This window comes from Nomascus leucogenys, chromosome 13 (assembly GCF_006542625.1).
Source record: "Nomascus leucogenys isolate Asia chromosome 13, Asia_NLE_v1, whole genome shotgun sequence".
In the NCBI taxonomy this organism is placed as follows: Eukaryota; Metazoa; Chordata; class Mammalia; order Primates; family Hylobatidae; genus Nomascus; species Nomascus leucogenys.
In genome coordinates, this window is record NC_044393.1 from 5,287,501 (window position 1) to 5,302,082 (window position 14,582).

At 51.5% G+C, this 14,582-nt stretch overlaps 1 protein-coding gene across 4 annotated transcripts in view; it reads right to left on the minus strand.

The window, feature by feature from the left end:
* The window catches only part of GNAS (GNAS complex locus), a 71,764-nt gene that overhangs the window by 50,109 nt on the left and 7,073 nt on the right, over positions 1–14,582 (minus strand). For 2 of the 4 annotated variants that reach the window (XM_012511786.2, XM_012511785.2), the window contains exons 1-2: positions 6,488–7,825; positions 5,692–6,343 (exon numbers count right to left, since the gene is read on the minus strand). The exons of 1 other annotated variant lie outside the window; for it this stretch is intronic. In XM_012511786.2, coding sequence (XP_012367240.1) covers positions 5,692–6,343; positions 6,488–7,825 — 1,990 coding nt within the window. Of the gene's footprint in view, positions 1–5,691; positions 7,826–14,582 lie in introns of those variants that run through there. One more of the 4 variants, XM_030825850.1, reaches the window with a different exon arrangement.

Genomic DNA, 14,582 nt, shown 5'->3' on the forward strand with positions numbered 1-14,582 from the left:
CCTTCCTGGCCGGGCGCGGTGGCTCATGCCTGTAATCCCAGCAATTTGGGAAGCCAAGGTGGGCAGATCACCTGAGGTCAGGATTTCCAGACCATCCTGGCCAACATGGTGACACCCCACCTCTACTAAAAATACAAAAAAATTATCCAGGTGTGGTGGTGCATGTCTGTAATCCCAGCTATTCGAGAGGCTGAGGCAGGAGAATCGCTTGAACCTGGGAGGCAGAAGTTGCAGTGAGCTGAGATAGTGCCACTGCACTCCAGCCTGGGTGACGAGTGAGACTCCATCTTAAAAACAACAACAACTAACCTTCTGCATAAAAGTCAAAGGTGATTTCTAAGGCCACACACTGACTTTTGCTAAATGGAAATTAGCCTGGACTAGAAGCAAGGCATACTTAAAAAAAATCACTAGGAAGACTATGGAGCAGAGTTATTTTGATAAGATGATGAGATCCAGGCCAGGATTCTAAACATTCTAACACTATACTTATAATAGAGCTATGCAGAAAAGTAACTGCATTTTATTATTATAATGATTAATTATTATTTAATGGAAACCTAAACAAGAAGAAAAGCTTTAGACCCTGCAAAACAAAACAAAACGAAACAAAATACTTTAAAGAAAACCTGCATTAAAAAAAAAAAAAAAAGGAAAACAGTAGCCACAACAAACTAAGACTGCAATGTTGCAGTGCTGGCAGATGAGTTAAAGCAAAGGTGTAAATGAAATATTGCCAAAGCAATGACAGCCATCTCAGAAATGGGGAGGCTCACATTTCATATGTACTCAATGGACATTTATAACCAGGGACCTGTGAGTTTTGCTATAATTCAGAAAGTAGCAGACTACTCGACACGTGTCATTTGGCAAGGGATTTTAAGAGCACATAGTATACTTAGAATAATCATGCTTTACATTTAAATAATGCTTTATAGCTTATCACATTTCTGGTAAGCATTATCTTATCTGAATTTGAAATTTGAGATCCTTTACCTACCTTGCAGTCTTTGAGTAAAAGTGCCTTATGGCTGGGCACGATGGCTCATGCCTGTAATCCCAGAACTTTGGGAGAATGAGGTGGGCGGATCACGAGGTCAGGAGTTTGAGACCAGCCTGACCAACATGGTGAAACTCCATCTCTACTAAAAATACAAAAATTAGCCAGGCATGGTGCATGCACCTTTAATCCTAGCTACTCAGGAGGCTGAGGCAGGAGAATCACTTGAACCCAGGAGGCAGAGGTTGCAGTTGAGCCAAAATCACACCATCGCACTCCAGCCTGGGCAACAGAGTGAGACTCCTTCTCAAAAAAAAAAAAAAAAGCCTGATATTTAATATCTGAGCTTTTGGTTTATTTGCTTATGAAATGGGGCCCTATCACGTTTTTATTGCCCAGGACTGTTTCAAGAGACAAATATGACTAGGTGAAAGGCTTTAAAAAATGTAAAATGTGGCCAGGCGCAGTGGCTCACGCCTGTAATCCCAGCACTTTGGGAGGCTGAGTAGATCACTTGAGGTCAGGAGTTCGAGACCAGCTTGACCAACATGGTGAAACCCCATCTCTACTAAAAATACAAACAATTAGCCAGGCATGGTGGCACACGCTTGTAATCCCATCTACTCTGGAGACTGAGGCAGGTGAATCGCTTGAACCTGGGAGGCAGAGGTTGCAGTGAGCGGAAATCCTGCCATTGCACTCCAGCCTGGGTGACAGAGCGAGACTTTGTTTCAAACCAAACAAACAAAAATGTAACCAGAATGTGTTGTTATTATTATTATTATTATTATTACTGGTTACTAGTAATACTGAGAGCAGTGAGATTTTCCTTTTCAAGTTAGGAGGATACATACAGAAAGGGGATGACCCCCAATTCTTTTTGCTTAGAACCAGTTTTCCATGGTAAATAATGTGGGTAAATTTTAAACATTAATCTACCTATATGGGAAAAATTTTTTGAGAGAAATCTGTAAGAATTAAAACCAATGTAGAATTTCAGCGTTTGAGAAGCATGAATCTTACTAGAGACTGAAAAGAGAAAATAATAAATCTATCTGGACTCCAAAATTTTGTGACCTGATAAGCCATGTCCTTCCCACCACACCAAAAGCTCAGTGGAGGCATTTAGAATACAAAAAAATGGCTGTATGTTTAAAAAGAAAAAAAAGAGAGAGAGAGAGAAAAGAAAAATAAAAAGGTGCTTCTGCAAGATGGAATACAATGCATCACTGTTGCACTTGGTGGTATAAATAATCATACAATTAATTATGATTCACTGTATAAATAAAGCATCATAGCAGCAGAATACCCATTATTATATATAGCATTTGCCTGCACAATTTTAATAAATGTGGCAGATACTAAGAAACTCTGATCTATTAGCCCCCTTCAGTTCTTAAGGAGGAAATCACACCTAAATGAAGTTTTAAAAAATGTTTAAGCCACCAAAATTATTTTAAAATGTAACAGAAACATGGAAACAGTCTATTGGTGGATAGTGTTGAGTAAGAAAAAGGCTTCTTTAAAAAGAACTCTTCAGATATTTTAGAATTTTAATCGTATTACTGATTTCTATCTATCTTTCTCTCCCCCTCTCTCTCTCTCTCTCTCTCTCTCTCTCTCTCTCTCTCTCTCTCTGTCTCTCTCTTTGATTTCTTAAGATTCCCTGTAATGAGATTAAATTGTCCCGGCAATAAAAACAGAAAGGATAAGCACATGAACATACATTTTTTCAAGCAACAGATGAATCTGCATGTCACAAATTAGCAACCATATCAAAGGACAGCCATTTGATATGCATTTTCAGTGGTAGGGATGTATGGATGTCTTGTTTTATATGTTGGGACTAGAAAGTTAGTAAAAAGTCTTGTCCTACATGTGAGTAAGTCCTCATCCTTCCTCCTCTCCCTGTCCCCAATCAATAATTCAGGTCCAGAAGAGGGACGTCACCTCTGCAAAAGGAAGCCTGGTCAAAAACTGTAGCCTGCTTTGACAAACTGCAGTGGTACAGTTACAGCTAGCAGCTAACACTGGCTATCATATTTCAGGCTTATGTTAGACATGGCCCATGGTTTACCAGCCCACCTTCTGGACTATGCTGCATCCAAAGGTGTTTGGCCACCAGCACCCGAGAACAAAGCCAGGACAAGGTGCAAGGTGACCCTAGCAAATTTCCTTTTGTTAAAGTTAATTTTTACTCCCGGTGACAAAATAAGGGGAGACAAAGGAAACTTCTAATATTCTTAAGACTGGTCCCAAACATGGACAGTTTTGCTGTAGGATTGATGGCTGCACAATCTATGGTATAAGTCTCCAGTCCTGATATAAGTGGACTGTGTCTCCTCCACCCTCCACCCTCCACCCCCAGGAAGAATAGAAGACTCAAATCATGGCGCAAAAGCATTCCTTAGTGGAGATCTGCTAGGAAAGCTTCATTTCACAAAGGAGGCAACTGAGGCCCTGCATGTCAGGCACATCACCAATTTGACAGTTAGGGGTTAGGTGCACACTGTCACTTGGGCCTCCTGTCTGTACGCATTTGTGTCCTCCCACCCCCAATTTACACGTTTGCTTCCCAGAGCTGTGCTTGGAATATTGAAATGGGTCTGTCATGGCAAAATCAGTTGTCTGCAGGGAAATTAGTGCATTGTCATTTAATGTTTGGTAGCTTTAGTGCAGTTGAGACATTTGAAATTTAAAACAACTACCATATTATATGTTTTTGGGTAAATGATAATGTCGTGATCTCCCTGGATGGGCATACATAAAATGATTCTCACATTTAAAATGGTGATTTGTGAGAGCCACATCACAATAGCACAGTTATATGCCAATAATGCCATTAATAAAAAACCATCACACATTCTAACATATTTAACAAATGTAGCGCAGCCTTAAAAACTGTGATCTTGAAATCCCTTGAAAGGTCTTAGAGAAAGTCTTAGAGAATAAAATGTAAAAATTAAGCTTGTGAAGTTTGTTTGGAAGTTTTCATTTAAACCACATATTCAGACCATTGCTAATTGATGCTTTGATTAAATGTGGCAAAAATAGTTAATGCCCCAGATTTGAAGTTAAGAAATCTTGGGGGGCTGGGGGGAGGGTGGGGAACTGGGAATGGCCAGGGAAAGACTGGGAGATACAGGAGAGGGTCTTGCTGTGGGGTAAGGAGGGGGATCCTGGAGAGGGGAGGGCACCAAGAGGTAGGGAAATGTGAGCAAAGGAGGAGGGGGAAGGTAGAAGGCCACCAAAATACCCTCCTGATGAGAATATCATGATTTTTAACTTCTGTAATTAAAATACCTTTATGTATTTTTTGTATCCAGAGCCAATTTGCAGAAGACCTTACCTTTGACAAGCCTCTTTGCCCCCAGCTAAAGCTGCTTGAAAAAATTCACATGCAAACATTTACTTGTTTTCACAAGTCATATTCACGGTTTTGCCATACTTTGTCCACACACTTCAAATACACTCAGAGCATTTTTTGAAAACTTTTATTTTAGTTGCATTTAAACACAAAGGTGACATTCCACTCACAACACATAACCCCCATCTTTTTAAACCAAGCCCCTCCTACTGTACTCTTTGTAAAAATGATTGGCTTACCTCGGGCTCTTCGCTAGGAAGAAAAATTATTTCATATTTTTTAAACACAGCCACGCCCACCCCCTTGGAACCAGCCCCCACGTGGTTTGGGATACGGACTTGCCTACAGCAGGTTGTGTTTCCCCTTCCCCCATCCCCCAACCAGGCGAGCTGTGTGGTGCAGAATACCGAACTGATGTGTGCAGCCCCGGGCGCCCCAGATACCTGTGTGTCTGGTTTTTCAACCGTAAAGGCGGGAGGGTTTGGCGAACGAATGAGAAGTGAGGAAACGCTTAGCGCAAAAGGAAAAAGAGAGAAAGACATACAGGAACAAGGTTATGGAGGCCGGCGAAAAGCGATCCCCCGCTCCCCCAAGCCAGGGGCCCCGCTTATTTCCCGGGAGGCCCCGCCACCTTCCCCGCATGTCCTCCGCACGGCTCGCCGCAGAGCGCCCGGGTGCAGGTACCACCAGAGTGTGCGAACACTGAAAGTTTTTTGCCCGCGCCATGGCGCAAACCACAAGACAGCCCGTTCCCAAGTACAAGTACACAGTCGGCGGGTAATTTGGGGGTGCCGGGATAGGAACAGGGGACACTTGAGCGTATCATGCACAGGCGAACACAGAATATGGACACCAACACACACCAATGACAAGCTGTCTGAGTCCAAGCAGCCGTGCCAGGCGAGGCGGGGGCGCGCCTTCCCCAATGACCCCAGCCCACCGTGGACCCCACCAGCCTAGCCAGGGGAGCCCCGGGGCCCCGGGGCCCCTCCCCGGCAGTTCCTGGCTCACCTGAAGCCCCTGCCTGTCCAGCTTACGGTTGCTGGCGCTGGCCTGTCCCGCCGGAAACGACCCTCAGTGTCGCTCGGCATCACTTTTCTCCCTGGAGGGCATATACTTCGGCCACCCGAATCCACCCAAGATCCCCTCCCGCTCCCAGGGCAAAGTTAGGGTCCCTCCCTGGAACTTTCTAGCAAGTTCTTCCCGCCTTTGGCTGGACCCCCTCCTCCCACTGCCGAGCCCCGAGCCCCACCAGGCAGCCCTGCCACCCCCTCCCCAGTTCCCCGGCGGCCCTGCTGCCCGCAGGCAGAGTCCGCCGCATTACCTAGAAGCAGCAGGCGGTGAGTACACATGTAGCCCATCTTTTCGTCCTGGAGTTGTTTGTCGATGAGCTTACTGCGTTTCTTCTCTGCGCGCTTCTGGGCCCGCTTCTCCAGGGCTTCTTTGCGCATCTGTCTGCGCTTCTCCGCCAGGGGTACCTTCTTGACCTTGGGAGAGTGCGAGGCTTTGGGCTGGGGACTCTCAGATCGACCGAAGCAGCCCGCGAAGGCTTGTATGAGGAAGTTGCGGAGTAAGTTGCGCTGGGGCTTTCGGCGGTGGCGATTTCGCCGATGCTGAAACCAGCGGACGCATCTGAAGGTCCCATCGTCGGACTCGTCTCCGCTGGAGTCCTCGTCGCTGCTGGCCGCCCCTTCATCGTAGTACCCGCGGTGGCCGCGGCTGCTCTCGGACTTGCCCCGCCAGGCCGACGCGCGAGTAGGCCGCGGAGTAGGCGGATCGGCAACCTGGATCTCGGGGCTGGGGGGTCTGAGATGGACCTTGCGTCTGGCCCCGGAGGCAGGGGCTGCAGAGGCCGCCCGGGGGACTCGGGCTGCCTGGGTGGCAGAAGCGGCTGGGGCAGTGGGAGCCCCTGCGTCTGGCGCAGCTGGGGCGACATGGGCTGCCCGGGTCTCAGGAGCCGCAGGGGCGGCGGGAGCCTCAGGGGCTGCCCCGGCATCTGGATCGGCTGGGGCGTCAGGGGCCGCCCCGGAGTCGGGATCGGCTGGCGCGTCAGGGGCCGCCCCGGAGTCGGGATCGGCTGGGGCGTCAGGGGCCGCCCCGGAGTCGGGATCGGCTGAGGCGCCAGGGGCTGCCCCGGAGTCGGGATCGGCTGGGGCTGCCCCAGAGTCGGGATCGGCTGAGAATGCCCCGGAGTCGGGATCGGCTGGGGCTTCCCCGGAGTCGGGATCTTCTGGGGCTGCCCCGGAGTCAGGATCGGCTGGGGCTGCAGGGGCTGCCCTGGCAGCGGTATCCGCTGAGGCTGCCCCGGCGGCAGGGGATCCGTACCCCGGAGAGGGGACTTTCCCTCCCTCCGCGGCTTCAGCGGCTGTGCCTCCTTCCATCTCTGCTGCTTCCTCCTCAACTGGGGGTCTCTCTGCTCGCTCTCTCTTATCTGGGGCTCCCGAGGCCTTGATGGGCGGGCCGTCAAGCGCGATTGGGGGGCTGCCCATGTTGATGAGAGTGTCGTCGACCCCAGCGGGGGCGCTGCCAATCTCGAGCGGGGGTCCGGAGATCTCCATCCGGGGGCTGGTGCCCGTGAAGTTAGAAGGTCTGACAGCTTCTCGGGATGGGCTGCCGATGGCGCCTGGGACCCAGAGGGGAGGCGCGTTGGCGGCGGGAGTGAGGCGGACCGCACTCGAGGCCGCGACTGCCGCGAACTGGCCGCTGCCGTCGACTTGTGCGATAACTCGGGAAAGCCCCGGGGGTGGGCTGTCGTCCCCAAATCCTTCTCCATCAAGCTCAAATGGCATAGTCTCCTCAGGGGGAGGGCTGTAGCCTCCTCTGGAGCCAGCCTTTGCCGGCCTGAGAGCCTGGGGCTCCTCGGGAGGAGCTCCGGGGACCCCTGCAGCACCTGGGCCTCCTGGAGCAAGGTCTGGGACCTGTAAGAAAGGTTGACTGCAGCCTCTCTGGGCAGGCTGGTCAAACTCAAAGGGCATAGCTTCTTCTGGTGGAGGGCTGTATCCTCCCAGGCCTGGTCTGGCACCACTGAAGGCTCCGGGCTCCATGAGTGCTGGGCCGAAGGCCTCAAGGCCTGCATGGGCCCCACTGGGGAATCCAGGCTGCTCCAGTGTAGGCCAGAAGCCTTCCGAGCTGGGTTGTTCGATCTCGAAGGGCATTGCTTCCTCAGGAGGTGGGCTGTAGCTTCCATGGGCTCCAGCTTCCCCGAATGCCGGGTTGAGGACCTGAAAGTTGGGTCTGGAGACCTCTGGGGGTCCACAGGCCTCGCCGTCATTCTCGATGGGGATGGGCTCGTTGTGAGGCGGTTCGGTCTCCATCTCTTCGGCTGGGCTAGGCCCAGCACCGGGGGCAGCTGCCCCTGGGGCTTCCAAAGGTGGTTGCTCGGGCTGTTCCCCGATTTCAGGGGGGATATCGCGTTGTCCTGACATATTATTGCCGTCGAGGCAGTTGCGCACGCCCATAACACGGTGGCGGCCTCTCAAAATAAGTTTGGGGCTCCGTAAGATGGAGCACCCAACCGAACTAGGGTGAAAAAATTATTATTATTATTTTTAAATCAAAGTACCAGCTGGAAAGTTCACCAGCCTCACTTTCCAACCCTTGTGAGGTTGGGGGGTTCAAGGCCTGGAACCCTAGACTGAGGCTGAAGCAACTCAATTGCTGCTGGTGGAGTCTTGGCTCCTTCCTAGCCACTTTTTATGCCCCCAGGCTGCCCCCCAGCCCCTCTTCCTTGGTCTGTCCTTATGCCCTCCTCTCTCTTTCTTTTTGCTCCAGGCCAGTCCCGCCTGCTTGGATCTGACGAGCGTGCCGATTCGGTCCGAAAATCGCCAGTAGCGCTCTCTCTCCGCCACCAGAGGACGCCGGTTCCAGTGCCGAGCTGGCTCCGGCTCCAGGAGCCTGCTCCTGGCGCCAGGGGCCCGGGACTTTGGGTAAGGGGGCTGATGAGCGCAGGCCTCGCAGGGACGTTCTGGCTCCTTCCACTCCTCTCCCTGACTGATTTGGAGTCTTTCTCCGCTTCTCCGCTGGCCAGAGAAAGCTCTCCTGCGTTGCGGGACACGTGACGCAAGACGTGGGCCTCGGGACGCTGGAGTACAGGAGCTGAAACCCTCCCTCCCCAACCCAACCGACTCCTCAGGGGAGGGGGGACTGAAGAAGGGTTTCATCACCCCAGGATATCCCTGAAACTCTGAGTCATAGCCCCCAGCCTCCAGGCAGCCCTGGATCTCAAGCCCCTAGTCCGGAGCGCAAGGCTTTTGGTGCCTGGGAAGGGGCGCAGGCACGCATGGGGATGCGACAGGTGGTCGTGAGCCCACCAGAGAAGCAGAGAGAGGCGAGGGAGAGGGGATGCCGAGTATGCGAGCACGCAATTTGTTTTTTAAATGCCTCGGGTGTACTTTTTGCTGCTTTTGTTTGTCGCTTGCTGAGGTTGGCTCCGGTAAAGCACTTTAACAGCCCCCACTCCCATCACACTCTAGGGGTCTCCGCAGTGGCCCACAGCGGCGCAAGCAGGGTGCTCCCTTGTTTATGTGGATGGTGACGCAGGGGAATAAGAAGGTCTCGAGTGCGTACCACCAAGAGCAAAGCCCCCTAGGGAGTAGCTGCGGCGGCACCGAGAGAGGGGTGGGGGGCGTGCTGCGCAGAGGGGGACCTCACAAAGCGGCCTCAGAGTTTCGCAGGTCCTGCTGTTCTAGGGAAGGGTTAAAGGGGATTTTGGTTGGGGTTTAATGCCAGTTTAGGGTGGTTTCGAGACTGGACAATTCTGTGCGCACTGAACCCACAGATAAATACCATGCCGCGCGGCAACCACAGCTGAGGTGCGCTGCTCGCTGCTTCGGGCACCGGCTGCAGCGCCGGTCAGTCAGCTACTTTAGCCCCACTACAGCCTGTCTCCAGCACCCTTCCAGCCCCTCTCCTCTCGCTCTGGGTATCTTAGGGTAGTCGCTTTACTCTTCCACTGCTAGAGCCCACTGAGGCGGCACTGAGCCCGCCAACCGGCCACAAACCCGGTGGTTGCCCACGCAGCTGCGCTCCCGCTACCATGCTGCGGTGGGCTCAGAGCTAGCCAAAGGTAAATACCCACACCACCTGGTGGCCTTGGTGTGTGCACATGCTATGCTCTGGTCTGGGGTCTGCAGAGGGATTGGAACCCGGGAGAAAAGCTGCTGTTAGGGGGTCAGGTAAAACCCGGCAGGTGCGCATCAGGTCGGTCTCACCAGTGAGACAGATTGGCAAGCCACGTCTAGGCACAGAGCAGCTGGGCAGGAGGTAGGGGGTCACCTGACCTGCAGAACCCTGGGGGAGGGGAGGCTGGATGAGTTACACAGGGCGGGCTGCAGCAAGCAGGGCGCACGGCGCGGGCTGCTGTATAAGAGCTGCAAGCGGGCGAACCACCGCAAGTTGCGATCCCGTTTAGTCTAACGCGTCCCTCTTAGACCCAGGGTACCACAGGCACCGTGCATCCCTGCGCCCTGCATCCACCATCCACGTGGCCACGCAGCACGGAAGGAGGCGAACACAGTTGGACCCTGGGAAACGTTTGGGATCGCCCAAAGATATATCGCTTTAGCTCTATGGGTCTACACACTTCCAGATGTCAACACTGAACTTTGATTCAAACTTTGGCCAACTACACCCACGCAAAACGGCTTAACCACTTGGGCATCCACTGAATGGCCCAACTGGGTCCCAACACCAACTCACTCTCCTCCGACCCCAGCGCCGGGTCAGCCATTGGGCAGGGGTCATGCCAATCAAGGCTGCCTGGCAAATGAGCAGGGGGCGTCAGACCGGAAACCGGATATGGGTGGGAGGTCCAATAGGAGGCGCCGCGTTGGAACGCCCGAAGAGGTGCTGCTGGGGTGGTTGGAAGCTGTTGGGGGGCGGGTGTATGGCGGTTAGGCCTGGAAGACTGCGAGGACCGCTAGCGCCGTGGGGTCACTCTTCCTCATGCCACAGGGTGCCGAGCCTCGGGAGAGAGGTGGGGTCCCAGGGGCCAACCCTTGGGTGTGTTGATGGCGGCAGGCTAACCTAGCCAACGGGGTGCCGCTGCCGGGCAAGGTGAGGAGCAAGATTTCCAGGGCTGGGAGATAGAGGGCCAGGACCCCAAGGAGAGGGCTTACTGCGAGGAGCAGCCCAGGATGGATAAGGAGTTGAGGCCCCAGGGATGCTGAGCCTGCACAAGTGGAAGGTCAGTAGACATTGGGGTTGGAGCCCCAGGGAGGCTGCGATGGGTGCTCTGAAGGGGTGGTTTGCTTTAGTCAGGCCTCGCGCTCACCCCCAAAGTACCATTTGTCGAGGAACGGGTTCAGGGTCTCTGTTCGACACCCTCATGTGTCTGTGGGATCCCTTTGTTCATTCTTTCTGATATCATGATTATTTGCCAGGGGAGCACATGCATGGAGGTGACTAAAAAAAAAAAAAAAAAGTTAGGCAAATACCAATTCCTCATCCTAGAGAGTAGAGCAGCATACAAATGAAAGAAAGGACTTCCGCTTGGGGGGACCTTGAAAGTCTTGGTGGAGAAAATGGCTTTTTATATGGGCCTCCAAGGAAGGATAGACGCCTTGGCTGTGAATAGAAGGTGGTAGTGGGGGATGGGAGACCGTTTGCCCACCACGAACAAAGGATTTAATGGTAGGAAACATGGGGCGTGGCTGGGTAAACACAACTGGCCACCTTGGCAGGCTCTTGGGTAGCAGGGGGAGAAAAGTCAGGAGAAATTAGATAGAATCTCTCTGAGGATGCCATGGAGTATGAGGGCAAGCACTTTTGAGGCTATTTTGGCAGGAAACGGAAAGGATGTTGAAAGTTTTTTGTTCTGCAAGTGAGGATTTGAGCCTACTTTTAGGAAAAGCAGAAGCAGCATGGAGGATGATCCCGATAGAGAACAAAGGAAAGGGGTTATGCACAAAGGAGATGTTTAAAGGAGAGACCTAGAACGGTGAAGGAAGCAGGAAGGCTGAAAGGTGGCACTCAAGAGGGGTCCCAAAAGATCCTCCTGGAGCAGCTCTTATGCTAGAAAGACACAAAAGATGGAGGAGCCAAAGTGTGGCACCCAGATGGATGGAACACTGGGAGTGGGACAGGGAAGTCAGTGGGAGGGGCTGGCAAGGTGGCAGTGCTGATTTGGTTTTAGACATGGCAAAGTTGAAGGAACTTTGGGCAGTTGGGATGGAGATTTTTGCAGCCCGTTATCTGGAAGGAAAGGTCTGAAGTTTAGAAAAAGATAAAGATCACACATTCAAATTGGCAATCGTCCTTACAAAGATGAATTTATGGAGTCAGATAAAACTCTTTAGGGAAGAAACACATTTGGTAATAGAATCTTGAACAATTGGCGCACTGGACAGGAAAAAGGGAGGCAGTCCAGGAGTGAGCAGGGAGGACTCAGAAGGGAGAGATGGGAGCACACCAGAGGAAGGGGTTTCAGAACCACTCAGCACATCTCATCTAGACTTAGTGATTTAGTCTCTGCACTGGTGGTATTTGGGGCCAGGCAATTCTTTGTTGTGGTGACTGCCCTGTGCATTGTAGGATGTTGAGCAGCATCCCTAGCCTCTACCCACTAGATGCCAGTAGCATCCCCTTAGTTTTAACAACCAAAAATGTCTCTAGACTTTGCTAAATGTCCTCTGGTGGGCAAAATCTCCCCCAGTTGAAAATCACCACTATAAGCTGAGAAAGGACCCTTAGATTTGAATAGGAATTGCCTTAAAGGTAAATTAAGACCAAGAAGAATAAATCCCAGTATTTAACCCTGATATTCCCCCTTTTTTCCACTCCTGTTATTTCTCTGTAGTGACTGGCTACCAGACTCTGAAAAACCTAAGTCCTTTAGATGAGTGGAGCTAAGAGTTGAAACATCAGTAGTGGGGTCAGGAACCCCAGAAGTGTGGCCAAATGTTCGAGGAGTTGATCCACCTGTTGCACCTGAAAAGCCACAGGGATCTGAGGAATCTGGTATAGTAACAGCTAGGGGTGATTGGCTGGTGGGTTTACTGGGGTCCACCTTGATTGGCCTAATTAGTTGGCTTGTCTGGTGATCCTCCTGAAGGCTGCTAATTTTGCTAGTTCAAGACAGAAACGTAGCCTTGATCTGGAGGGAGATGGCCAGTGCTGGATGTTAGTGGGCAGCGTCGTCTGGGGCCTAACCTTGCCAGAGGCATTTTAGGATCTGCCATCATAACTGTGTAATAGCAAAGTACCTTAAACATAGCTTTCCAGTGCTGGATGGATTGCCATCATGGGAAAAGATAAATATGTGATAGGACTGAGGAAGGAAAGTCTATTAATGTGTTTATGCAGCTGAGGAAGAGGAAGTCAGGAGAGGCTGGTGCCTGAAAAAAAGGCCGAGTTGGGATGGAGAGAAGCTGTGTGCCAGGCTTGACCCCTGTCCTGCGGGGCTGTGTGCTGGAGTGCAGGGCTGCAGTGGGATGATGTGTCAAGTAGGGGAGGACAGGATTGGCTGTCGAAACCCAGGGATGGTTTACTTGAAAATTGTGTATACTTGGCTACTTAAAAATAATAGTGTCTGCACTTGATGTACTAAGAAAGGGATGGAGGCCGGGCGCGGTGGCTCACGCCTGTAATCCCAGCACTTTGGGAGGCCGAGGCGGGCAGATCACGAGGTCAGGAGATCGAGACCATCCTGGCTAACACGGTGAAACCCCGTCTCCACTAAAAATACAAAAAATTAGCTGTGCGAGGTGGCGGGCGCCTGTAGTCCCAGCTACGCGGGAGGCTGAGGCAGGAGAGTGGCGTGAACCCCGGGGGGCGGAGCCTGCAGTGAGCCGAGATCGCGCCACTGCACTCCAGCCTGGGTGAAAGAGCGAGACTCCTCACAAAAAAAAAAAAGGCGGGGGGGGATGGGAAAAATTTCTCATGCTTCCATTAAACTCTGCATTTCTGAGGAAAGCCAAATGGCCCAGGTGCCACAGGTGGCAAACAGTGGCCTTTTGAAAATATGGAATCCCCAATGGAAAGAATGTATGTATTTCTTTACCATCGATTCTCTGAACAGCACCATTACAGCCCCATTCCTTGGTAGCCCCACGTGATGCCCTGGGCTTCCCAAACTTAGTCTCATCTCTCTATTGACGCTTTCGTGGCACATGTATTCAACAAGTAATTGTGTTTCTACTTACATTCTGGGATTCTTACTCATTACCAAAAGCACAAGGCGTATCCCAAGTTTAGGTAGCTACCTGTCAGCTTTCTGGGTTTATCCCTGTAGCCAACAAAGAGAAGGCAAAGTAGAGAGAGGGAAGGGAGGTGGGTGAAAGGGAAGGGAACGGAAACCACGAAAAACAGTATTTTTTTGGTAGTCATTTTCCTTTTGGTCTGCGGCTTTGCAGGGAGGAGGTGGGTGGTGAAGTTTGCAGAAGTGCCTTCTCTGTAGCCCATTCATGTCATTAGTTGTCAGTGGGTTTCTTTCAATTGAGGAAAAGGTAAAAGCAGAAAGAGAAGGTAGTAAAGAATTTAGGCAACTATGAAGTTTCTCAGCCTCCCAGTGACAAATGTTTTCTGAGTGCTGACCGAGCAGTAATAGACTTTGAAGCTGTACAATTAATTACTTTTCAATCAAGACTTGCTGCTGCCATCCTTTTCCCTTCAGCCTCTCCTCTGCCCGCCTTGGCCGGTGGAGGCAGTAGCATACTGCTGTCTGCAGAGGGGTCTGCGTGGCCAGGCTGTTTGAAGCAAATGCCAGCTAAAGGAAAAAGGCCTCAAATGGATGAGGCAAGATACCAGGTTAGAGGCAGATGCAAGGCTGATATTAGAGGCAGTGGGAACAGTCTTTATGAAAATACTTGATATGCTCAGATTAAAAAGCCCCCATCATGAATTCAGACCCCTTCACTCAGCTAATTAGCTGTAGCTCAGCAACCTTCTCAAAAGGTGCCCCAAATTCTGTTTCAGCCAAGGGATGCCACTGTCCTCTGACCACCTGTGCTTGAACAGTGGGTCCAGACATTTGTGGATTCCTTCTCCAGACTAGCTGATGATGCAGCAAAGAATTTCAGGGGAGGAGAGGCCATTCCAGAAAAGATGAACAGCACCATGGGAAAGCAACCAAGAGAGAGGCAAAAGTAGGGGTTGGAGGGGAAGAGGGAATCTCGGAAGGTAAATTTGGCTTTAGTGGAAGCTCTGCTTAAAATTCCTGCAATTCGTGGTGGAAATTCCAGCCACCCTGGGGGCTTCTGGGCATCATTGTTTAAGGGG